Below are 24,708 nucleotides of genomic sequence, written 5' to 3'. Positions count from 1 at the left end.
GAGGGACAGGAGGCGGTCGGCTCGCTCGGCATCGGACAGCTGGTACAGCCGCAGCAACAGAGTCTTTAAGGCCCCGTACTTGTCCCCCACCGGTGGATCTCTCAGAAGGCCCATAACGTGGCGCGTCGTCTGGGCGTCCAGAGCAGAGACGACATGGTAGTAGCGCGTCTCATCCGTAGTCACCCCCCGAAGCCGGAACTGGGCTTCGACATGCTGGAACCAGGGCTCCGGATCCTGCTGCCAGAATTCTGGAAGCTTCACAGTAGCAGCGTACACAGCAGGAACAGCTCCAGCGGCAGGAATGGCGGGCACAGCGGGATCCCCCGCATTAAACATGCTCAACAACGAGCAGGGTCACCAATGTGGAAGCCGAGACAAGGAGGCGAAAGAGCGGGTCTATAAGTTTATTGTCGGACTTCACACACTACAGGGAAGCAAAACACACCACAACGGAAGGAACTAATCCCCTATATATATGGTTCACACCCCCCCATCAACCAATCTCTAATCTGGTGACGAGCACCCCTAGTGGACCGCCACATATGTATATATATATATATAATATATATATATATATATATATATATATATATATATATATATATATATATATATATATATATGTATGTATATATATATATATATATATATATATATATATATATATATATATATATATATATATATATATATGTATGTATATATGTAGATATATATATATATATATATATATATATATATATATACATATATATACACACACAAACCTAAATACAAACACTGATAATAACAATAATAATAATAATTATTATTATTATAATTATAATAATAATAAAACATATCCACATGTTCTTGCAATCAGGAATATCACCCAAAGAGGACCTCTTCTGTCACCAAGGTAACGAAGCAACTTCAGTGAAAAAAATTAGCACACACACACACACACACACACACACACACGTACATTATATATATATATATATATATATATATATATATATATATATATATATATATATATATATATATATATATATATACACATATAGTACTCTGATTTTTTTTTCATGTATATTGAAATAAAAACATGTATCTTTAAAAACATGGAACGAAACATACAACATACTCTGTAAAGGGTCATTATTATTGAGTATTTATTTATGTTTATGGCTCGTGGTGGTGAAATGACCGTTTTAGAAAAACCTTTTAAGAGTTGTAATTTTTTAGCCGCTAATTTAATTTTAGCCGCACTGAAGTTGCTTCGTTACCTTGGTGACAGAAGGTCCTCTTTGGGTGATATGCCTGATTGCAAGAACATGTGGATATGTATCTGTGAGGACCTTTGCACGGCTTGGACGCAGGCTTGTGATTTCAGCCACAGCGGCTGTGAGCTCCCGTAATATAAAGATTCATTCCTTATATCTGTCGTCGGAGCTCTTACGGAGGGAATCCGGATGGCTGGCAGCAGACTGGAGAAGCTGGGGACGGTCTTCAGTCGGTAAGACTGCTGTCTTCCTCACGTTAGCTGCTCGAATGGCGGAGCTAACAGGCAGCTGGCGTTACTCTTGCCAGCATTTCCGTTCCATTTCATGTTTGTTTATCTTAACTTTCCATTTTTGTTATATCACGTAACACAACACTGAGGCACATATTATCGTCTTTTTTCGGCCATGTTCAAACAGCGAGCTTCGAGTTTAAGCGAGATTTTTTCTGCGTCGGATTTTTGTTCTGTCAATACTCCATCTGACGTGCTTTTTCACACACCTGACGAGTACCGACGAGCCGTTACATGCGAGTAAATTAGTCTAAGTATTGAGATATGAGTAAATGAAACAGGAGTTCCTTCATTGAAAAACATTATCGTGACGTCATATTCGTGCGACAGACATAAGGTGGTTTTCGTTCACCGTCTTCTCTCCCTCAAAGGTCACAATGTGTAAACACATATCTGTAAACAGACTCAATTGTGTGTGTGTGTGTGCATGCGCGCGCGCACTATCTTGATCAATAACACTCTTCAATTCATTTCGTAATTTTGTGTTTTTTTTTCTTTGTTGTGATCGCCAGTGTTCGAGATTTGATGCAGTCAAGAGTCATAAAGCCTGAAGCAAAGCCTGTCTGGTATGATGTCTATCAGGCCTCTCCTCCAAAGATGGACCCACTCTACGTAAAGCCTTGTTCCCACCGTCTGCGGACAAAGAAGGAGACTGTGCCGGAAATTTTCTACAGTGAAGATGAAATCAGGGCGTAAGTTTGTGAATCATGTGACATGTTGCAATTGTTTTTAATGTTAGGCTTGTTAAGTTTGTTTTAGGTGTGTCTAGGACTCATATTCTGAGGCTCTGCTTCTGTGCATGTGTTTTATAAAAGTTACTCTGATCTTGTGAATTAAACGTGATATAGTGTATAGAAATGTACATGTAACAGCTTTACTGGACAGCTCCACATTTCTTATTAATATGTAATGTTGTGAAATGATCACACAACCCAGTTTGCTTAAAGGTGCATTAAGGAGTTTTTCAACTTCAAAAATACTTATTTTCCACCATAAATAGGTTACAAATATTCAGTGATGTGTACAATGAGCCCTGACATATTCATTACCAGAACCTCTAACAGCGCTAAACTGTCACTTGAAAGTCACAGTGCCGGTCCGGCTCCAGAGTTTTTTTGGGGAGAATTTGAGATGATGTGACGTAATGCGCCTCCCGCTGGCCTGATATCCTTAGGTTTGGTTTTGCCCGCCATTACTCCGCCAGATGCTTAGCGAACAACAAGTGAGCAGTATAGGGTGTTCCTAATAGACGTCCTGGTTGGAGGACACACACGGTGTGGTCACACAGCGGTTTCAGGCGGACTGAACAGACTATCCGGTAGGGATGAGCGAGTACACCACTATCTGTATCTGTATCTGTTTACCCATCCAAACTATCTGTATCCGTATCTGTACTCGGAGGGGGCGTGGCATGAACCGGAAGTGGGCGTGGTTTAACCGGAAATGGGGTCGGGCAGTAATTGGCACACTATTTTAAGTCTGAAATTGATATGGATTGCTCAGAAGTTGCTATATTTTTTTTTTTATTTTAAAAGTATTTACAGAACCGTTTCAATGATACAATTTACAAGGTTTTTTTTTATTATTTTAGTCAGAACATGAACATTTTTAAAGGTATGTAAATGATTATTTATTCACACAACAGCCTCAGAATACATTTTTGAATATTTTTTGTCACAATAGTGAAGGAACTATTTACAGAACAAGTATTTTTATTGAGGCAGAACATGAATATTTTTAGTTGTATGAATGAATTTACATAACAGCTTCTCTATAATTGTTGTCTGGACTCCAGCTGGAGTCCAAGGAAAGGACCAGGCCTTCCTGGGTTGGGACTGCCTCCCTCTCATCCCCCCTGCTGAGCTTCCTGGTCCTGTCCGGCTGCAGCGCCGATCATATGGACCTCGGTCCATTTATCATCTCCCCCCACAGATCCCAGCCTCCCGCTGGAGCACAAGCCCAAACTATTATGAAAAATAAGAGAAAAAAGGAAAAACAAAACCGCGAGGGAAAACGAAACTTAAAACCCCCCGGAAAAGAAAAAAAAAAAAACGAGCGTGCACAGTCGCGAGACGTTTGAACCTTGAAAGGTTTTCCTCAGGCACAATGCAGCTACAAAGAAATAAAATACCGAATTTTTAATTTACCAGCACTGATTGGCTTCTCTCACAAGTCTCGGTGGATCAGGAGCAGAATGAAGGACCAGTGAGGATCTCCCATCAGCACGAGGACGAATACTGACGGACAATGCTCGGGCTGAACTCGGGTTCGAAAAAAATGCATTATCCGTAACGAGTACTCGTTTAAAACGAGTATTCGGCTCACCCCTATTATCCGGTACAACAAATAGTCCAGACTGACAATGGTGAACTTTTGTGCTGTTGTGGGATGCGAGCAGACCGCGATGTGCGTCGGTTTTTTTGTTTGTTTGTTTTTTCGGATACCGGCTGTTTTTATGCACTGAGGAGAGCAGACTCCACAAGTCTCACAAAGAAGAGGCTAGCTGGCTAACCAGGATTTCAAGAGCTGATGTGCAGGAATACAGCATAAAGAACACGAGAGTCTGTGATCTCCACTCTGTATCGGTAAGATCAGCGTTATTACTTGATGATTTTATGCAGAATTTGGGGAGAATGACTTTTGTGGGAACCCTGTGCTCTGAGCTGTGGCGCAACTGAACTTATATTAGACTACTGTCTAAACATATAGCATACGTTTTGTTGCTGCAGTCAGGGTTGACTATTACTGAGGGTTAGTGCTGCTTTAGAAACAATTTCTAATCAGAGCAACTGATACTTGAGAGCAGCCACACCAGGGGGCCTCAAGTAAATGTGCCCCAAAATAACAAATCAACTTCCAGTGCAACATATAACTTGTTCGGTATTCTCAGCATTCAGCATTTCTTAGTCTTCAAGGTTTAGAGTAATTCTGTGAGAGTGTGTGGATGTGTATAGAATACTGGAGCCTTGATTTATCTCACAGTGGAGAAATTTACCATTACAGAGGCTCAAAGAACACACAGCGGCAGAACAGTGAGGGAGTGTGTCAATAAGGAATGAGAATAAATAATGGTCCAAATCTTAATAAGAATATTAATGGGATAATATAATAATAATATAGATCTAAAAGGAGGAAAGTCCTAACTTTAAATAGAACATAAATCTAAAATATAACAGGAGCTATAATATATATATATGTATATACATATATATATGTATATATATATATATATATATATATATGTGTATATATATATATATATATATATATATATATATATATATATATATATATATATATATATATATATATATACACACATATATATATATATATATATATATGTATATATATATATATATGTATATATACATACATATGTGTATACCGTATTGGCCCGAATATAAGACGATGTTTTTTTCCAGAAATTGCATCCTCAAAAGTGGGGTCGTGTTATAATCGCGGACTTACGGTAGATGGTCAATACGCATCTGCGCCGCTAGATGGAGCCAAAGTATCACTGACCAGAGAGCGAGTGGAGCGATGAAATGAGATCAAATAACCCGCGACCCGAAAGGGATAAAGCGGCAGAAAATGAATGAATGAATTAATGATCTGATGAAAAATGGCAGATCATCTGGAACAAAGGGGCTGAACGCTGATGGTGATCAACGCAGCAGAGTCATCAAACTACTGCCAAGCTGCAGGAGATCTGGTGGAGCAGAGCCTCGTTCTTATTGGAGAGCACAGAAAAAACACTACAGATGCTAACGCTATGAGAAAAGCTTGCAGTGGTCCTGAGAGACGCTTCAGAGAGACTGATAGAAGGATGAGAGAATACGTCTCTGGAAAACGGAAAGACAGAATGCCCATCATCAAAGCCGTGATTCAGCTGAAGGACCTGGACAGTTATTTACATCATTTATGCAGTTTGGACCCCTTGAGGTTCTTATTTGTTGCTTATTGTTTCTTATTTTGAGAAAGAGAATATATTTATTCAATACTGTAGTAATATTTTTTCATTTTATATCTCCTGAAATGTTATCTCAGTTGTGAGTTTTGAGTTTATAGTAATTGTATAATAAAAAGTTGTTTTATGAGTGACCTGTTTTCAGTAATTTTTTTTTTTTTTCAAAAAATGATCTTTGAAAAATAGGGGTCGTGTTATAATCGGAGTCGTCTTATATTCGGGCCAATACGGTATATGCTAATATGTACAGTGTGTCTTAGTGCAACAGAATGTGTGTATGATGAAGTGACTATGATTTATTATGGGATTAAAAAGTGACCATGACTGCAGGACGGTATGTCCAGGGTTATTGCTCATATTCTATACGGTAGAGTCTATATGTAAATTGTAGTTAATGTAATGATCTGTTTGTGACACTGATTTTTTTTTAAATGTCTTTTTTTAATATATATATATATATATATATATATATATATATATATATATATATATATATATATATATATATATATATATATATATATGTACAGGTTAAATGCTTATTTGTGTTTGAGATGTGAAGTGATTATTTAAATAATCACTTCACATCTGAAACACAAATAAGCATTTAAATATGAAATGACAATTTTCACATTGATAAACTCAAACTGTATTTAAGCTCCTATATGTTGGTGTGGATTTTGTCACAATCACTTCAGAATATGCAAAAAGTTTCAGCAAGCTGAGTAGACATGAAAACACACCTCCAGCGTTTATATAAAAACAAACAAGAAAAGGCCAGAGAACTTCAAAATAACACATACAGATCAAGTACTACCACAGCTTGAGCCACATGTCACATCAGACCTCAGTAACACCTCCAGCGGGTGTAAAGCCACTGAGGAGCTGTAATGCCATGAGCTGCTGTAACGACTCTTTTTCCTGCTGCCTCTGCGTTCTGGACAGAACCCAGAACCCCGCTCGCCCTCTGGGGCTTCCTTGATGTTCACACAGCCTAAACAGAACCGCTGCTTTTTGCAGTTTCCGTCGTCACAGCGTGCAGACGGCTTAGCGAGTAGACCAGGTAATTAACGATGTGGAAGCAGCTGATGGCGGCCCATTTCTCCTCGTTCCGGGTAAATTCCGTGCTTGCGATCAAGTACGGGTCAGTAGTCAATGCCCTTGCACTTTTCTCGATACAGTATCCTGGTTTTTTTTTCGCTCAAAAGTCCGCAGTAACCCGCCACCGTCTCATGTGTTTATAACTCCGTGTATGTCCTCCAACATGGCGCCCGAAACTGTTGCTCAGCAACCGATGACGTCATTAGGAACACCCTATTGAGGATGGGCCTTCCAGAAAGTAAGAGAAGACCGGCTTCTAGCACTGCCGCTTTGGGGAGAGTTTGAGAGGAATGATGTGTAACGCGCCTCCCGCTGGCCTGATTTCCTTAAGTTTTGTTTTGTCCGCCATTTCTCCGCCAGATGCTCAGCGAGCAACAACTGAGAAAGGAAGAACAGACCGGCTTCTAGCACTGCAGCTCCACACAGACCCACCAGGCAGGAGAAACTTACATTTTACTCCAGCGCTACGAGAAGAGCGAGGAAGGAGTTCCCCTCTCCTGTGCACGTACATGGACACAAGCCACAGGCACGAGTGTTTCACTAAGCTGCAGTTACGCCGAAGGCCTGCAGGGGCCGCTGTTCTGCATGAAACGTGCAAACTCCTTAATGCACCTTTAAAGAAGAAACACTTGTTTAATACCAGTTAAAGTTGTAGTTTGCAGAGAGGCAGGGATAGGACTGGGCGATACGGCAAAAAAAATTATCACAATATTTTTTTTCATATCATTCAATCACAATTATAATCACGATATGTCATATTGTTTTTAAACCAGTTTTAAAGCATCTGAACTGAAAACTAGAACTATAGAATAGTTTAACATTTTATTAACAAATCAAGCAAATAGCAATGCAAATTAAATAATGTAAACATAGAACAATTTCAGTTCACAGTGCAGTAAATGGGGAAAAAAAATCTAGCACCAAGATCATAAAATCCTGCGATGCACCGTTTTTACAGTAAAAGAGAAGAACTGAACGATCACGAGATAAAGTGTGACAGTTTACAGCCCTGAGGATTTTTATTGCTATAAAATATTAGAAAAACTGGAGAAACCGCCTGGGGATAATGAAGGTGCTTTAGAATGTAAACATTATTTTTAAGTTATGATGCTAAATATGCTGCTGCCATCATTAATGCTGGCATCAAATGTACAAAATTTAAATAGCAATCCAGATTGGACAGATTAGATTTAAAGGACCTGTATCCTGCGTCTTTAGCTCGTCCAAACCCCATTATTGGCATTAACATGGTAATAGTTTATTTTTGGCGCTAAGGAAAAGTCATTTTGTGTTAAATAAAGGATTTTTGGAGGTTAATTCTGAAACCCAGAAGAGAAAACACTCTGGTTCACTGAAAATCCCGCCTCTCCCCCTGTGGACTTTGACTGACAGCTAATTCAACCAATCAGAGCTTCGTTAGCGTCTCTAAGGGTTAGCTTTAGCTCTTTAGCTCTAGCTTCTCTACACGCAAAGACACGCGAAAACGTCTTTTCCTGTGAGAAACTCACCAAGCGCAGACCCTCCAGACCCTCCAGACCCTCCAGACCCTCCAGACCCTCCAGACCCTTCAGACCCTCCAGACCCTCCAGACCCTCCAGACCCTTCAGACCCTCCAGACCCTCCAGACCCTCCAGACCCTCCAGACCCTTCAGACCCTCCAGACCCTCCAGACCCTCCAGACCCTCCAGACCCTTCAGACCCTCCAGACCCTCCAGACCCTCCAGACCCTCCAGACCCTTCAGACCCTCCAGACCCTTCAGACCCTCCAGACCCTCCAGACCCTTCAGACCCTCCAGACCCTTCAGACCCTTCAGACCCTTCAGACCCTTCAGACCCTCCAGACCCTTCAGACTCTTGCTCTTGCTTGATTGTTGCTTTTAGTCGATGGTTAAAGTTTATCTCCGTAATCAGAGATACAAAAAGCAGCAACGCTGATTCCCGAGGGCCTGGGTGGGGGGGGGGGGGGGGGGGGGGGGGGGGGGGGGGGGTGTCTCCTCAGTGGAAGATGTGAATCAGCTGCTGCTGGTCAGAGGAGAGTTGGTGTTGTCTGAGCGGGGGTGGGGGGGGAGAAGAGTGGAGGGAGGAGTTCTATTTTGTGACGTACTGAGGTTGGAAGAGTTTCAAACGAGCTGTTTTCTACCTGAAGGGAGGGGCTGCTGTAGAGAGCAGCAGACTGAAGAGATTACTCAGACATGTGGATGAAGGCAAATAACTTTTTGGGGGTGGTTTGAAAGGGAAATCAACTTTGTGGCATGCTGAAAACCCTAAAGAAGTGGATTTTGCATGATATAGGTCCTTTAAAACGTAACAGTTCAAAACTACAATAATATATAAAACAAACAAAAAAAGGACAAAAGTAATCACGTGTGTGATCATTTTTCTCCTCTCAGAATGTTGCTCGTGTGGTGCAGTGGCCTGACAAGACGACGCTGGCTACGTTTACATGCAGTTAATATTTGTGTTCAGATAAATATTCTGGTTTCTGAAACATTTGGAGTAAACTCAGGGAGATCCTCATTCAGGCCACGGCCACAGACGACGCCATGACTGCATTTACACTTCATGCCACTAGGTGTGCTGTTTGCATGTTCAACCTTATTTTACACAGACACCACAGAAGAAGAAGGTTGCTGCAGGCTCTGCAGGCTCTCCGCATGTTGTTAGCGGCGAGACGTGGTGATATGTTCAATGATGCGATGCTCCGTTTCTTTCAGTTAAAGAAAAGAACTGAACCATCGTTAGTTAAACTTCATCACCAGTAGTTCCTGGACTCAAAACACCAGATTCCTTGCGGCTCGGTGTGCTAGCAGCGGTGAGCTAGCGGCGGTGAGCTAGCGGCGGTGTGCTAATAGCGGTGTGCTAGCGGCGGTGAGCTAGCGGCGGTGTGCTAATAGCGGTGTGCTAGCAGCGGTGAGCTAGCAGCGGTGTGCTAGCAGCGGTGTGCTAGCAGCAGTGAGCTAGCAGCGGTGAGCTAGCGGCGGTGAGCTAGCGGCGATGTGCTAGCAGCGGTGAGCTAGCAGTGTGCTAGCAGCGGTGAGCTAGCGGCGGTGTGCTAGCAGCGGTGAGCTAGCAGTGTGCTAGCAGCGGTGAGCTAGCGGCGGTGTGCTAGCAGCGGTGAGCTAGCAGTGTGCTAGCAGCGGTGAGCTAGCGGCGATGTGCTAGCAGCGGTGAGCTAGCAGTGTGCTAGCAGCGGTGAGCTAGCGGCGATGTGCTAGCAGCGGTGAGCTAGCAGTGTGCTAGCAGCGGTGAGCTAGCGGCGGTGAGCTAGCGGCGGTGTGCTATTAGCGGTGTGCTAGCGGTGGTGTGCTAGCAGCGGTGAGCTAGCGGCGGTGTGCTAATAGCGGTGTGCTAGCAGCGGTGAGCTAGCGGCGGTGTGCTAATAGTGGTGTGCTAGCGGCGGTGTGCTAGCGGCGGCGAGCTAGCGGCGGTGAGCTAGCGGCGGTGTGCTAGCGGCGGCGTGCTAGCAGCGGTGAGCTAGCAGCGGTGAGCTAGCAGCGGTGTGCTAGCAGCGGTGTGCTAGAAGCAGCGGTGTGCTAGAAGCAGCGGTGAGTTAGCGGCGGTGTGCTAGCAGCGGTGAGCTAGCAGCGGTGAGCTAGCAGCGGTGTGCTAGCAGCGGTGTGCTAGAAGCAGCGGTGTGCTAGAAGCAGCGGTGTGCTAGAAGCAGCGGTGTGCTAGCAGCAGCGGTGTGCTAGCAGCAGCGGTGTGCTAGCAGCGGTGTGCTAGCAGCAGTGAGCTAGCAGCGGTGAGCTAGCGGCGGTGAGCTAGCGGCGGTGTGCTAGCAGCGGTGAGCTAGCAGTGTGCTAGCAGCGGTGTGCTAGAAGCAGCGGTGTGCTAGAAGCAGCGGTGTGCTAGCAGCGGTGTGCTAGCAGCAGTGAGCTAGCAGCGGTGAGCTAGCAGCGGTGAGCTAGCGGCGGTGAGCTAGCGGCGGTGTGCTAGCAGCGGTGAGCTAGCAGTGTGCTAGCAGCGGTGAGCTAGCGGCGGTGTGCTAGCAGCGGTGTGCTAGCAGCGGTGTGCTAGCAGCGGTGTGCTAGCAGCGGTGTGCTAGCAGCGGTGAGCTAGCAGCGGTGCGGGTGGAGCAGCCTGTCCTGTCAGCAGCAGCCTCATCTTCAGAGCATAACGCCGAGGCATGGCTGACTTCCTCTGCTTCGCTGCCCTCGGCTCCACTCAGCTCATCTCTGTTTACTTCTCAGACAGCTTACAGGCGGAAGCTGAGCAGGAAAAAGTGGACTGTGATTGGCTGTGGTCACGCACATTTCTGCCATGTCTGATCAGTAAATGTGCTCACAGCTGATCACCATGATCGACTGGAAATTAATCGTGATCAACAATCACGATCATATAATCGCCCAGGCCTCGGCAGGGATGGATAACCTTTTCAACATGAAGGACCACTTATGGTTTTTGTACGAGAGTCCCGTATTTACAAGCAGTATACAGTACAATGTCAAGTGTTGCATGTGGCTCAGTTGGAACAGGGTTGTCTCTCATGTGGGAAGTTGCAGGTTCAGTCCTGCAGGTCGCTGCCCACACGGTGAAGTGTCTTCGAGCATCACACTGAGCTTCTGTTACTCAGTGAATAGACTGAGCTCCTTGCACGGCAGCTGCCTGTGTGAATGTGGTCAATATTGCAAGTTGCTTTGGGGGTTTGGGTTGGGAATTTCATGCATTGATTAATTTATTGTCAGAAAAAAAACACTTTTTATATATTCCTTTGTTCCGAATCCCAACATACCAGTACTCCACACAACGTAAACATTTGTGAGCAGGCACCGTCTTTACTGCCTCCAGCGAATTCATTTCTGTTGGGGAAGTATGTTGTTACACAAAACACTGACTTCATACTGATTTATTGCAAACAGCAGATCTGTAGTCTGAGTTTGGAGTCAGAGAGATGTCTTTTAAAGTGCTGTTTTGTGATCTGAATAGTTCAAATAACCAGTCGTTTTAGCTTTTGAATCAAGTATTTTTGTCATAAACCACATTTCATATATTTAAAGGTAATCAGGAGCAGTCTTAATTTTTTCGGAAATTTTTTATTTCGTCTTATGCTACGTTCACACCGGACGCGTTGCAGGCTTCACGGGCGTCACTGACGCCTCAAAGCTGAAGCGAGTAAAGTGTGGAATTCGACGCGTGTTCAAAAACACACGAAGCTTGCAACGCTCGCGACGCGCGGCAGCTCAGTGGCATGAGTGGGAGGAGCTTGTGTCCTGTCTTCATGTTGACAATGGCGGGATCAGTGCATAAATCACTTTAGCTCTAAACTCTTCAAATGTATAACTTTGTCGGTTTTTTTTTTTTAAATTAGCCGACAAAGTGGTCGTTTAGAGCCCGATTGTGTCGTTTGTTTTTCCGAATGCCAACTGTTTATGATTTTGTTCGGATGAAATGTGAGCCAGCCGCAGTGAGCGGCTCCAGCAGGAGGAGTCAGAGCAGGAGAGAAGCAGAGCACACACGAACCCTGGACCCGCCACGGGGCCCCCCGCCCGGCACGGCGCGCAGCGCTGTTCCCCCGACCCAGCAGCCCAGCCTCCAGGCCCGGTCGGGCTTTGGCGGCGGGCGACGCGCATCACACCTTCGGCCGCCCCCGCCTCTCCGACCGGCTTCCCGGCGACCCGCAGCAGGACCGAGACGCGCCGTCTCACCCAGCGGTCCTACGGAGCGAGCCCGCCAGCGAGCCTCCGCCTCGGAGCGGGCCCGCTCCGGGCGTCGCACCGAGGCGGCCCCCCGGTGCGGCGCGTCACCCCAGCGGCGGGCCCGCCGGCGAGCCTCCGCCTCTCCCGGCCCAGTTTGACGAGCTTCTGGCCCGCGTCAGCGCTCAGAGTGCTCGTCTGTGATTGGATGACGCTCGGCGTTGACGCTTCCAAAGTTCAATTTTCCCAACTTCAGGCGTTGACGCCTTCAACGCGTGACGCGCATGGCGCGCGTCGGCAACGCTCGAAAAGCTCAGAAAGCGACGCTCGAAAAGCGCCTGATGCGCGTTGGGTGCGTTGAAGCTCGTCCACCGTAGACTTTGAATGTAAAAGCGACGCCCGTGACGCCTGCAACGCGTCCGGTGTGAACGTACCTTAAGGCCTCATTCCCACATACGCGGTCACCGCGCGGCGTGGGGCGGACGCGTAGACGGCGTGGGCGCTGGAGCGGCGTGTTCAGGCGTCCCTTTCTCACCAGCATGGTCTGCGTGAGCGGGTTGTCCGCGGCAACGGCCTGCGAGGCCCTGTCTTCATTGTTTTCAATGGGACTCGCTCCAAGCCGCGGAAAACCAGACGGAGCAGAACCCTGGAAGCCTCTGGGGAGACGGTCTGTGGCAGACAGGAGCTCAGTGCTGCAGAGAAAGCCCAGCTGACACGAGATGTGTGTTTATGCCGTTGGTTTCAACGGGACGCCGCGCACAGCCCGCTCAAGTCCGCGCAGAAAAATGGAGTTGATTTCTATTTAGAAACCGCCGCGCGGCTTTGACCGGGCCACGCGCGGGGAGTGTGAAAGGACTGAAATGGCACAAAAACAACAGAACACACTGATGCCTTTGAATATTAAATAATATGCATGCAGTTCTGACTGTTCCGCGCAGACACCGTGCAAACCGGACAGATCCGCCGCACAGCCGCGTGTGTGTGGTTGAGGCCTCAGTGTAAGACTAAACACAAAGTTTTGCTTTTGTCTTAGTCTTCTGCAGTGTTGTTTTCGTTAACGATGACGATAACGAAAACAATTCGTCAACGCCCCTTTTTCCCGTGACTAAAACGAGACGTGACGAGCTAAAAACATCTCTTTAAAGACGGAAATGTGACGAGACGGATCTGTTGTTATCGTTAACGAGACGAGACGAAAATGTCAGTAATTTGACTTTCAAAATAAATTAAAACAAATGCGATTCCCCCAGCTAGTTCACACAGATCGGCTGCTTTACTCTGAAAATATCAGCAGTTCACGAGCTGCTTCCTGTTTGAGCAGCCTGCGCTGCATGCACCGGCCACTAGAGCGCATGGGGCAACTTTCGCCGGGGCTCGGCGGGAGGAAAAGACGCAGTGATTTATGGATGAACTTTAATCAGAATCCAGCAGAAAATAATACAGAATGCCTGGTTATGGGGGATGGAGGATCTGATCCAACTGTTTGACTGTTTGTGCTTACTGTGAAACTGCAACAGGAGCGCACCATTGATTAGTGAAGATTTTTTTCACCAAGTACCTAATAAATCTTTTACTTTCTTTTTTTTTTCTTTTTTGAAAAATAATTCAGGTGTTATCTTATTTTGAAGAAATGTATTTTCACTTTTGTTTAAAATTTGTATAGAGAAAATTCAGGTAATGAATACTTACAAAGTTTATCAAACTCAAGTTATGTTTGTCATTTCAGTTTTGAAGACTTACAAGTGTTTCAAACCATCAAATACCCAAGGAATTAATATTGTTTATTTCAGTTGTTTTAATGGTCGCATTTTCCAAATAACCATCTTAGTATTGGTTTTATCGTTCCTCCAAAAGAATAACAGGCAGTTCCTCTTACCAGTTCAAATCAGTAACATAGAAACAGAACAGATCAGTTTTTAATAAAAGATCTCAGCTTTTATATCAGTGTGGACATTATAAAAATAGCTTGAAAGTATCAGCAAAAATCCTATTAGTTCTCTCATTCTGTCTGCAGAGCTCATATAAGCACTGCATTGAAGTCGTAAAGAATCAAACTAGTCCAGTTTATTATTTAATATTCAAAGGCATCAGTGTGTTCTGTTGTTTTTGTGCCATTTAAGTATATTTTATTATGTTTGTTTGGTTTACAATTTCCTTTGTCTTTTTCCTTTTAAGGCTTTTTATGACTAAAACTGGACTAAAACCCATTTGGTTTTCGTCGACTAAAACTAGACTAAAACTATGAAGTGTAAAAATGACTAAAACTAGACTAAAACTAATGAGCATTTCGTCCAAAAGACTAAGACTAAAACTAAATCAAAATAGGCTGCCAAAAACAACACTGGTCTTCTGCAATTCTTTTAGTCTCATCTATTCAAGTTGACTAAATATAAAAACATTTTAGTCTTAGTCTAGTGTTAATCTTTTAGCCTTAGTCTTTTGGGATTAGTTTTACTCTTCTAGTCTAAAGTCTGAATGTGTTAAGTCTTTGAAAAAAGTAATATGAAATAAATCACAAATTCACAATAAAGACAATACAGATGGATTTATAGTTGCAATACAAAACATTTGTTTTATTTTTCAGTGTCAAACAACAAGAAATAACAAGACCTTGAACTCACTAAAATGAGTAATAATGAGCACAAATGGCCCGGGAGCACTTTTAAAACTGTCCGGGCCAGTAGATTGCGCAACGGGCCAGTGAGAAATAATGCCTTGAAAATAAATAAATAAATCATTTCACATTAATTCCCAACGGCACTGTGACATACACATAGCGCTACGTGATTCCAATCAAAGACGAGGTTTTATTCCTTCAGGGCGCAGCGGCGGCTGTCACAGCAGAGCGGGACGTGAACGCGCCGCCACTCGCTCGCCTCGGTGCATCACAGGAGGAGAAGAAGAGCAGAAGACGACGATACAAGTTCCACCTTATAACGATAAAAAAAAAAAAAGTTTGTTAAACCCCCAGGTCCCGGCCAGGCGCCTGGCAAAAAAGCCCAAGAAAAAAAAAGAGATCATTTTTTCGGAACTTTGTGGCAGGCTGAAAAGCTTTCTGGTGAGCTCGGAGTGTCGCCGCGTCGCGTCGTCGGACCCGATGTGAACAATCACCCGGCGAACGGAGGAGGGGCGGACCGGAGGAGCTCTGGAAGTTTTCCAGGATGGTGGGGACGGTGGCGCCGGGAAAACACCGTGTGGTGCCGTTAAAGAAGCGAATATTCCACACGATGCTGGCGCCGATGATGAGTGATGTCAGGGGAAGTCCTGGGCCGGGGAGCGCTCCGCCGGCGCAGTGGTGCCGCTGGCAGCAGCCTCGTCGCTGGGGCGGCGTTCCCTGGCAGGGATGCACATTTTATATATTTTTTATGACCGTTAACCGACGCCCTTTAACCGGTTAATAACCGTTGACCGATAAGATTTAAAGCCCGTCCTGCTTCACGTCTGCGGGGTGTGCGTTGCGCACTGGTCTGCGCGGACCGATCTGCGGACGTCCGCGCAGCAGCCAGAATTTGTGACCGCGTTGCGCGCAGGTGGCGCCGCTATACGCATCGCCAGAGCGCCACAGAAAACAGAATATGACAGTAAAAGTGACGGCATGTCGTGGACGGAGACAGCAGCCTGTCTGGAGGGAGGAGAAGGTCTGCCGGGGGAACCGCTCCGGCGCCGCCCCGCGATTCAGAAAAAAGAAAAAAAAAAGGCTAAATAAACGTTAAAATTAAATGATAACGCACTGACAATATATGTGCTTAATTTCCTATAAATAATCTGTAATAAAGGAGCAGAGAAACAGTCTGAAAAGCTTCTGGAGGATGTGTGGAACACTGTGCCTGAACGCGCACAGCGTGGAGCGGCGGAGCGCCGAGGCTCCAAACCGACGCGAAGCAGGACGACCTTTAAACGCCCTGCTGAGCGGCTCCATGCTGCCGCTCCGACATTCCGACGCACCACCGTTTAGACAGATCACCATCCGAAACACTGCTATTCCGACACGCAGACGTCCCTCGTTCCGACACGGAAATGTGCACTCAGCTGAGAGACTGACTCGGCGCAGTCCGGTGCTTCACTGCGGATTTACAATGACAGTAAATTCTCATCTAACATGTAAAAAAAGCTGCAAGATTTAGATATAATTTACAGCACTGTAGGCTTCAATCATCTCCTGTTGTTTTTTAAATTATGTGGAGAGCGAGCGCGCTGGTGATCTGTGTTCTGATTAATTTCCAAAATAAAGTTTTAGCTTCTGAAATCCGATTTTTAAACAGTTCTGATGAAGCGTAATGTTCATCTGGATGCTGCGGCTTCACACTGAACCATTTCACTGTGAATCTGGACGACCCGCGGCGTCTGGAGATAAAACATAATATTCAATGTAACGTCGGTTTTGTGCCACATGCGTCAATGTGCACAAAGACACACACCCTCCCCGACTGTACAACATGAAGGCACCTGGAATTAATCAGTGACTGAAGGAGTCGTCTGCAGCGCCGTCATTGATATCTGGAATATGATGCCAGTGTGCAGGAAGACAGACGGCTCTGTGGAGAGCTCCGCTCCAGCTGCAGCTTAAAAAAACAAAAAAACAATAGTCAAAGTTCCTGTTAACGGTTAACGGTTAACCATGTGCATCCCTAGTTCCCAGGTCTCCCTGGGGCGGCGGTGGCTCCCGGAGCGCCTCCGCACTGCCTCCATAATCAGCCTCCGGCGCCGCGGAGGTCGAAGCCCGGGATGATTGCTGCTTCTCCGGGATCGGCGGGACACGCTCCAGCTCCAGGGCCCCGGCGGAGCGGCGAGGCTGGGGCCCAGCAGGATGGAGGACCGTCGCGGCGTCGGGCGGCCTGGTTTCCGGGTTGTTAAGATCCTGGCGGCGGGCTGTGGGCGGGCTCCGGTGTGGAGCAGGAAGGAGCACAGGGTGCCAGGGCGGCGGCAGCCATTAATGACGATATCATCATGGATTGGTCGATCGTCAACGTCCGAGCCTTCTCCAGCAGGTCGTCCTTCTCCCTGAGCTCATTCGACAGCCGGCGGACGTCTTCTCTCAGGTCGGCCATGATCTTCTCCGCCGTAGCGGCGGGCGGTGGCGTGGAGGTTACGTGGAGCAGCGGCGCGGCCGTTGCTGTGATTCCTGTGATTCCTGGCTCTTTCATTTTCAATTTAATAACATATATAATGAATGTTGCGAGTACAGCTTACATCGGGGTAACTGTTCAGTTAACTCAGGTGGTAGAATGGTTGTGTTGCAGTTGGAGGGGTTGTTGGTTTATCTCCCCCTTGTCCACATGCTGAAGTGTTCTTGGGCAAGACACTGGCCCAGTTTACATGGGTGTTTTTTCAATCCCATTGAAAACGATTGTGTTAAGCGTGTGTATTCATGTACGGCATACAAAGCGATCCACATGAATCCTGGTTTACCAGGGTCCTGGGTGAAGCGGATTATCCAGCGTCCTGTGACATGCGGACAGAGTCTCTCAGGAACTGTCAGGTCTCCTCTCTGCAGCAGCAGTCCTCGGCGCCCAGCAGAGAGTTTTATCTGCTCAAATAATGTCCCAACATCTCCATGATACCTGCTGAAGGAGCGCTGCTCCCCCGGCCGGAGCGCCGCCGCCGAGCGCCACGTCTCGGTGTGAGCTCTGCTCCACATGTCGATGTTTCGAATTAACTGGTGCCCGTGTTAACTGGTGACCAATAGATGTTGAAATACCGACTGAAACTTGTACTCATTCTATGGAACGTCAGTTCTCTACAGTTACAGTACACTTTTGTGGCGACAGCAGCTCAGTTGGTAGAGCAGGTCGTCTTATAACCGGAAGGTTGGTAGTTCGATCCCCGCTCCCGCAGGCGTAAAACTGTCGTTGTGTCCTTGGGCACCTTAGGCACTTCACCCACCTTGTCTAGTATGAAAGTTGTGAGAGTGAATGGTTGGTGGTGGGAGGGGCCGATGGTGCAGACAAGCAGCCTCGCCTCTGTCAGTCTGCCCCCCCCAGGGCAGCTGTGGCTGCAGCAGCAGCTCATCACCACCCAGTATGGAGGGAATGAAGACTGCAACATGAAGCGTCTCTGAGTGTCCAATAAAGCGCTATATAAACCAATGCTTTATTATTATTATTATTTTGTGAGTTGTACAAAATACAACCCCCTAGAACTGCCACCTTAACGTGGTGGGGGAGTTTGAGAGCCCGCATGATCCCAGGAGCTATGTTGCCGGGGGGCTTTATGCCCCCTAGTAGGGTCTCCCATGGCAAACAGGTCCTGGGTGACGGGCCAGACTGAGAGCAGTTCAAAACCCCCTATGATTAGAAAAAGAACAAAGGTCGTTACGTCGCCCGGTATGGCGCAGCCGGGGCCCCACCCTGGAGCTAGGCCTGGGGTTGGGGCTCGTAAGCGAGCGCCTGGTGGCCGGGTCTTTGCCCACGGGGCCCGGCCGGGCTCAGCCCGAAGGGACGACGTGGGCCTGACCTCCGGTGGGCTCACCACCCACCGAGGGAACCGTAGGGGCCGGGTGCAGTGTGGATTGGGTGGCAGCCGACGGCAGGGTGCCCGGCGACCCGATCCCCGGACACAGAGACTGGCTCTAGGGACATGGAATGTCTCCTCGTTGGTGGGGAAGGAGCCTGAGCTTGTGAGGGAGGTTGAGAGGTACCGGCTAGATATAGTCGGGCTCACCTCCACACATAGCCTGGGCTCTGGAACCCAACCTCTCGAGAAGAGCTGGACTCTCCACTTGTCTGGCGTTGCCCGCGGTGAGAGGCGGCGGGCTGGTGTGGGTTTGCTTATAGCCCCACAGCTCAGCCGCCATGTGTTGGAGTTCACCCCAGTGAACGGGAGGGTTGCATCCCTGCGCCTTCGGGTCGGGGATAGGTGCCTCACTGTTGTCTCGGCTTACGGGCCGAACAGCAGTGTAGAGTACCCGGCCTTCTTGGAGTCCCTGGGAGGGGTGCTGGACAGTGCTCCGACTGGGGACTCCATTGTTCTACTGGGGGACTTCAACGCCCACGTGGGGAGCGACAGTGAGACCTGGAAGGGGGTGATTGGATCGCACGGCCTCCCCGATCTGAACCCGAGTGGTGTTCTGTTATTGGACTTCTGTGCTAGTCACAGTTTGTCCATAACGAACACCATGTTCGAGCACAGGGGTGTCCATAAGTGCACTTGGCACCAGGACACCCTAGGTCGGAGGTCGATGATCGACTTTGTTGTCGTGTCATCTGACCTCCGCCCGCGTGTTTTGGACACTCGGGTGAAGAGAGGAGCAGAGCTGTCGACTGATCACCACCTGGTGGTGAGTTGGATTCGCTGGCGGAGGAGGAAACCGGACAGACTTGGCAGACCCAAACGTGTTGTGAGGGTCTGCTGGGAACGTCTGGCGGAACCCTCTGTCAGCATGGCTTTCAACTCCCACCTCCGGGAGAGCTTCTCTCATGTCCCGAGGGAGGCTGGGGACATTGAGTCCGAGTGGACCATGTTCTCCACCTCCATTGTCGAAGCAGCTGCTCGGAGCTGTGGTCGTAAGGTCTCCGGTGCCTGTCGTGGCGGCAACCCCCGAACCCGGTGGTGGACACCAGAAGTAAGGGCTGCTGTCAAGCTGAAGAAGGAGTCCTATCGAGCCTTGCTGGCTCATGGGACTCCCGAAGCAGCTGACGGGTACCGGCAGGCCAAGCGAACTGCAGCCCGAGCAGTTGTGGAGGCAAAAACTCGGGTCTGGGAGGAGTTCGGGGAGGCCATGGAGGAGGACTATCGGTCGGCCTCGAAGAAATTCTGGCAAACCGTCCGGCGCCTCAGGAGGGGAAAGCAGGTCTCCGCCAACACTGTTTACAGTGGAGGTGGGGAGCTGCTGACCTCAACTGGGGATATTGTCGGACGGTGGAAGGAATACTTTGAGGACCTCCTCAATCCCATCGCCACGTCTTCCGTGGAGGAAGCAGAGGCTGAGGTCTCAGAGGTGGACTCGTCCATCACCCGAGCTGAAGTCACTGAGGTGGTTGGCAAGCTCCTCGGTGGCAAGGCACCGGGGGTGGACGAGATTCGGCCTGAGTACCTTAAGTCTCTGGATGTGCAGGGACTGTCTTGGTTGACACGTCTCTGCAACATCGCGTGGCGGTCGGGGACGGTGCCTCTGGATTGGCAGACCGGGGTGGTGGTCCCCCTGTTTAAAAAGGGGGACCGGAGGGTGTGCTCCAACTATAGGGGGATTACACTCCTCAGCCTCCCCGGGAAAGTCTATTCCAGGGTACTGGAGAGGAGGATCCGACCGATAGTCGAACCTCGGATCCAGGAGGAACAATGCGGTTTTCGTCCTGGTCGTGGAACAGTGGACCAGCTCTAGACCCTCCATAGGGTGCTCGAGGGTTCGTGGGAGTTTGCCCAACCAGTCCACATGTGTTTTGCGGATTTGGAGAAGGCATTTGACCGTGTTCCTCGTGGTGTCTTGTGGGGGGGTGCTCCGGGAATACGGAGTCCGGGGCCCCTTGTTAAGGGCCGTCCGGTCTTTGTATGACCGGAGTAGGAGTCTGGTCCGCATTGCCGGCAGTAAGTCGGACCTGTTCCCGGTGCATGTTGGACTCCGGCAGGGCTGCCCTTTGTCACCGGTTCTGTTCATAATCTTCATGGACAGAATTTCTAGGTGCAGCCAGGGGCCGGAGGGGGTCCGGTTCAGGAACCACAGGATTTCATCTCTGCTTTTTGCAGATGATGTTGTCCTGTTGGCTTCATCGAACCCGGACCTACAGCATGCACTGGGGCGGTTCGCAGCCGAGTGTGAAGCGACAGGGATGAGGATCAGCACCTCCAAATCCGAGGCCATGGTCCTCGACCGGAGGAAGGTGGCTTGCCCTCTCCAGGTAGGTGGAGACACCCTAGCCCAAGTGGAGGAGTTCAAGTATCTTGGGGTCTTGTTCACGAGTGGGGGACGGATGGAGCGTGAGATTGACAGGTGGATCGGTGCAGCGTCTGCAGTGATGCAGTCGTATCGGTCCGTCGTGGTGAAGAAGGAGCTGAGCCGAAAGGCGAAGCTCTCGATTTACCGGTCAATCTACGTTCCCACCCTCACCTATGGTCATGAGCTTTGGGTCATGACCGAAAGGACAAGATCCCGGATACAAGCGGCCGAAATGAGCTTCCTCCGTAGGGTGGCTGGACTCCCTTAGAGATAGGGGGAGGAGCTCAGTCACCAGGGAGGAGCTCGGAGTAGAGCCGCTACTCCTCCATATCGAGAGGAACCAGCTGAGGAGGCTCGGACATCTGTTTAGGATGCCTCCTGGACGCCTCCCTAGGGAGGTGTTCCGGGCATGTCCCACTGGGAGGAAGACCCAGGGGAAGACCCAGGACACGCTGGAGAGACTATGTCTCTCGGCTGGTCTGGGAACGCCTTGGGATCCTCCCAGAGGAGCTGGAGGAAGTGTCTGGGGACAGGAAGTCTGGGCATCCCTGCTGAGACTGCTGCCCCCGCGACCCGGCCCCGGATAAGCGGTAGAAAATGGATGGATGGAGTTGTACTTTAACATCTGCTGTTATGAGCAGGTGAGCCATCATTCGTTAACACGGGAACCAGTTAATCCATAACACCGGCCTCGCGGTCACTCATCCTGCTGTAGAGCTCTTTGAACAAGTCACTGTTTCGCGATTTGCTTCCATCTCACCTCTCCAGTTTTTGTTCTCTGGGTTTTTATTAAAAAGTGTTTCTCAACCACCGTCAAGTTCTTCTGCTTGTTTTTGATTGTCCTGTTTCCTGTTTCCTGTCACGTCATCGCGTCGCTATGTACGAGGGAACGCATGCGCGGAACAAATAATCCCCGTTTATTCCGCTCCGCTGTCAGGCGGCGTTTATCTGAGACACAGTCGGATTGTCGGTCAGTGTACACCACCTCGTACAATCGGCTCCAAAATACAATCCGCTCCGAGTGAAGCAGATGCTCTGTGTTTACGTGACGCATTTACAATCCGCTCCGCCTACAAGCCGATTACACAGGCCCCATGTAAACGTGCCTACTGAATCCAGAAAGATTACTTTGCATGGCAGCCATCTCCACTGGTGTGTGTGAGTGTGACTGGCAGTGTGAAGTGCTTTGGGCACTGCTGGAGTGGGTGAAAACACCACACCAGTGAAATCCGTTTCACAGCCCAATGTTTTAATAGGATTGGTTAGAAGAAGAAATGACACCTGGGTGATTCCAGTGGAGGGTCTGGAGGGTCTGGAGGGTCTGAAGGGTCTGCGCTTGGTGAGTTTCTAACAGGAAAAGACGTTTTTGCGTGTAGAGAAGCTAGAGCTAAAGAGCTAAAGCTCGCCAGCGTATTTGTTTTGAAGTGCTGATTGGTTGAAGTAGCTGTCAGTCAACGTCCACAGGGGGAGAGGCGGGATTTTCAGTGAACCAGAGCGTTTTCTCTTTCAGGTTTCAGAATTAGCCCCAGAAAATCTCTTATTTCACACAAAATGACTTTTCCTTAGCGCCAAAAATAAACTATTACCATGTTAATGCCATTTCTAGGGTTTGGATGAGCTAAGAAAGCAGGATACAATCAATTCAGTTTGGTTTTTAAGGCATTAAAAAAAAAAATCTTTAAAAACATTTCTGAAACAAGGATTAACCACAATCAAACTGGAGAAAGGATAAGTCTCTCTATTGTAACTGAAACAATGCTTCTCTAGAGACAAATATACACTTTATCTTCATAGTTTAGGGTCTTGTTCTGGAGTTGTGTTTCTTTTGTTTCAACCTCAACGTGCGTTCTGATTCCAGACCTTAGAAGAAGAAATGACACCTGGGTGATTCCAGTGGAGAACAGCTGACTGTTACGTCCTTCTTTCAGGAGATTCTACGAGCAGTATGGGACAGGTCCTCGAGTTCTCGATCTTTCCAAGCCATACTTTGTTTCTACATGTCAGAGGTGCGTTTGGCCTCGTTGGGTGAGAAGCTATTATCTGTCTTTCATTTTATTGATTTGATGTCATGTTGTTTTATTTTTCCCATCACAGATTTGTGGAGAAGTATGAAGAGTTAAGAAGCAAGTGTGAGCTGAAGGAGTCTTCCCTGTTTGAAGAGACTGGGAAGGCTTTGCTTGCAGAAGGGGTTATCTTAAGAAAGAGAGGAGCTCTCCCAGTAAGATTGTCACAAAAACCTATGTACCATGTGTGTGAGGGGAAAAATGTGAAACGTGAATTCCCTTTGTAATTTTCTACTTTTCTGTCATAGTCTGATTGATAGAGCATCTGTGGCTGAATACCACACCAGCCATTGTAGTATATCATGTCTGTGTTGAAGATGAACGCTGAACATTTCCAGAAAGGCCGAGTGAAGTTTTAAACAGAGTCAGGAGTTGTCAAACCTGAATTCAGTCAGTCAAGCCAACAAACATATAAAATGCTTTTAATGGTTTGATACGATAGCAGCGTTTTGATCCTGTTGACAGAAATGCTTTTCTTTGCCAGGTGCCTGCCGAGTCCAGGAATCCAGTGCTGGAGCTGAAGCTTATAGACATGTTGGCAGAGCAGCAGTCGGTCCAGGAGACATGAAGGCCACGGCACATCACAGGACATGAGCGTCGCCCAAAAAGATTCTGGGATGAGCTGCTGGTCCCTCACTCTGCATTAGGCTGTTTTTCAAGATGTGATTGGATTTCTGCTTCTCTTGTAGACTGTGTCAGAAGTGTTAAATCTCAGTGATGAGGTTATATTAACGTTTCAGACTGCTGCAGTGGCACCATGAGCCACATTCAGTCGCATTATTCAGAGTTGGTCTTGAGTGAAAGGAGAAATTCCTCAACTGAGTTTGTTAATGTGCAGAGAGTTACAATAAAAAAACCTGTAACTATGAAGGTCTGGTTTATAATGCATCAGGAACACAGAATCAGAATCAGAATCAGAATTGTCTTTATTGTCATCGCAGCAAGTTACCGAAGTTACAAGTGCAACGAAATTACTTGGGTTTTTAAGACGCCCAGGCAGCCAATTACGGCGCTCCGTCTTCAAAAGGAAACAGAGTTAAAGAAACTCAGACAGAAATTGGGGGGGGGGGGGGGGTAAAAAAAGATACATCAATTCAGATCACGGTTCCGAAGGGAGTCGTGATTAGAAGTGAGAGACCAAAAAAAGCCAACCTGCGCACATACATAGCAACAAAACACGAGACAAGCTGCTATCAGACTAACGGATCCGCGGTCGCAGCTATACATCAGCGCAACACGTCATCACTGCTAGTCGTCAGCAGAAAGGTGTGGTGGAGACGTTGAAATGGGGGAGGGAGTGTGTGTGGCATGTATGTGGCATTTCAGTTCATCAGTCCGTGTATGTGTGTGTGTGGTTTGGCCCGCCTCCCCTTTGCGCTCCAACTCAGATGGTCATTGCCGGGACGGCCTTGAATGAAGCAGTCCAAAGTGAAGTTGGGTTGCAGCTGAGCGTGAGAGAAGGAAAATGGACAAAGCAATCAGTCTTGTCTTGAATCTTCAGGGAGATTTGTTTA

At 47.7% G+C, this 24,708-nt stretch overlaps 1 protein-coding gene across 1 annotated transcript; it reads left to right on the top strand.

Annotated features, from left to right (window-relative positions):
* Positions 1-1,337: 1,337 nt before the first annotated feature.
* On the top strand, positions 1,338-24,048 carry LOC115384620 (28S ribosomal protein S23, mitochondrial-like). Its single transcript, XM_030086856.1, has 5 exons — positions 1,338-1,498; positions 2,068-2,247; positions 23,060-23,137; positions 23,226-23,349; positions 23,679-24,048. Exons 1-5 carry the CDS (start codon positions 1,455-1,457, stop codon positions 23,760-23,762), a joined length of 510 nt encoding a protein of 169 aa, XP_029942716.1. The 5' UTR covers positions 1,338-1,454; the 3' UTR covers positions 23,763-24,048.
* The last annotated feature ends 660 nt before the right edge of the window (positions 24,049-24,708 follow it).

Source organism: Salarias fasciatus, unplaced genomic scaffold (assembly GCF_902148845.1).
Source record: "Salarias fasciatus unplaced genomic scaffold, fSalaFa1.1, whole genome shotgun sequence".
In the NCBI taxonomy this organism is placed as follows: Eukaryota; Metazoa; Chordata; class Actinopteri; order Blenniiformes; family Blenniidae; genus Salarias; species Salarias fasciatus.
This window is presented reverse-complemented; position numbering and strand designations above follow the sequence as displayed.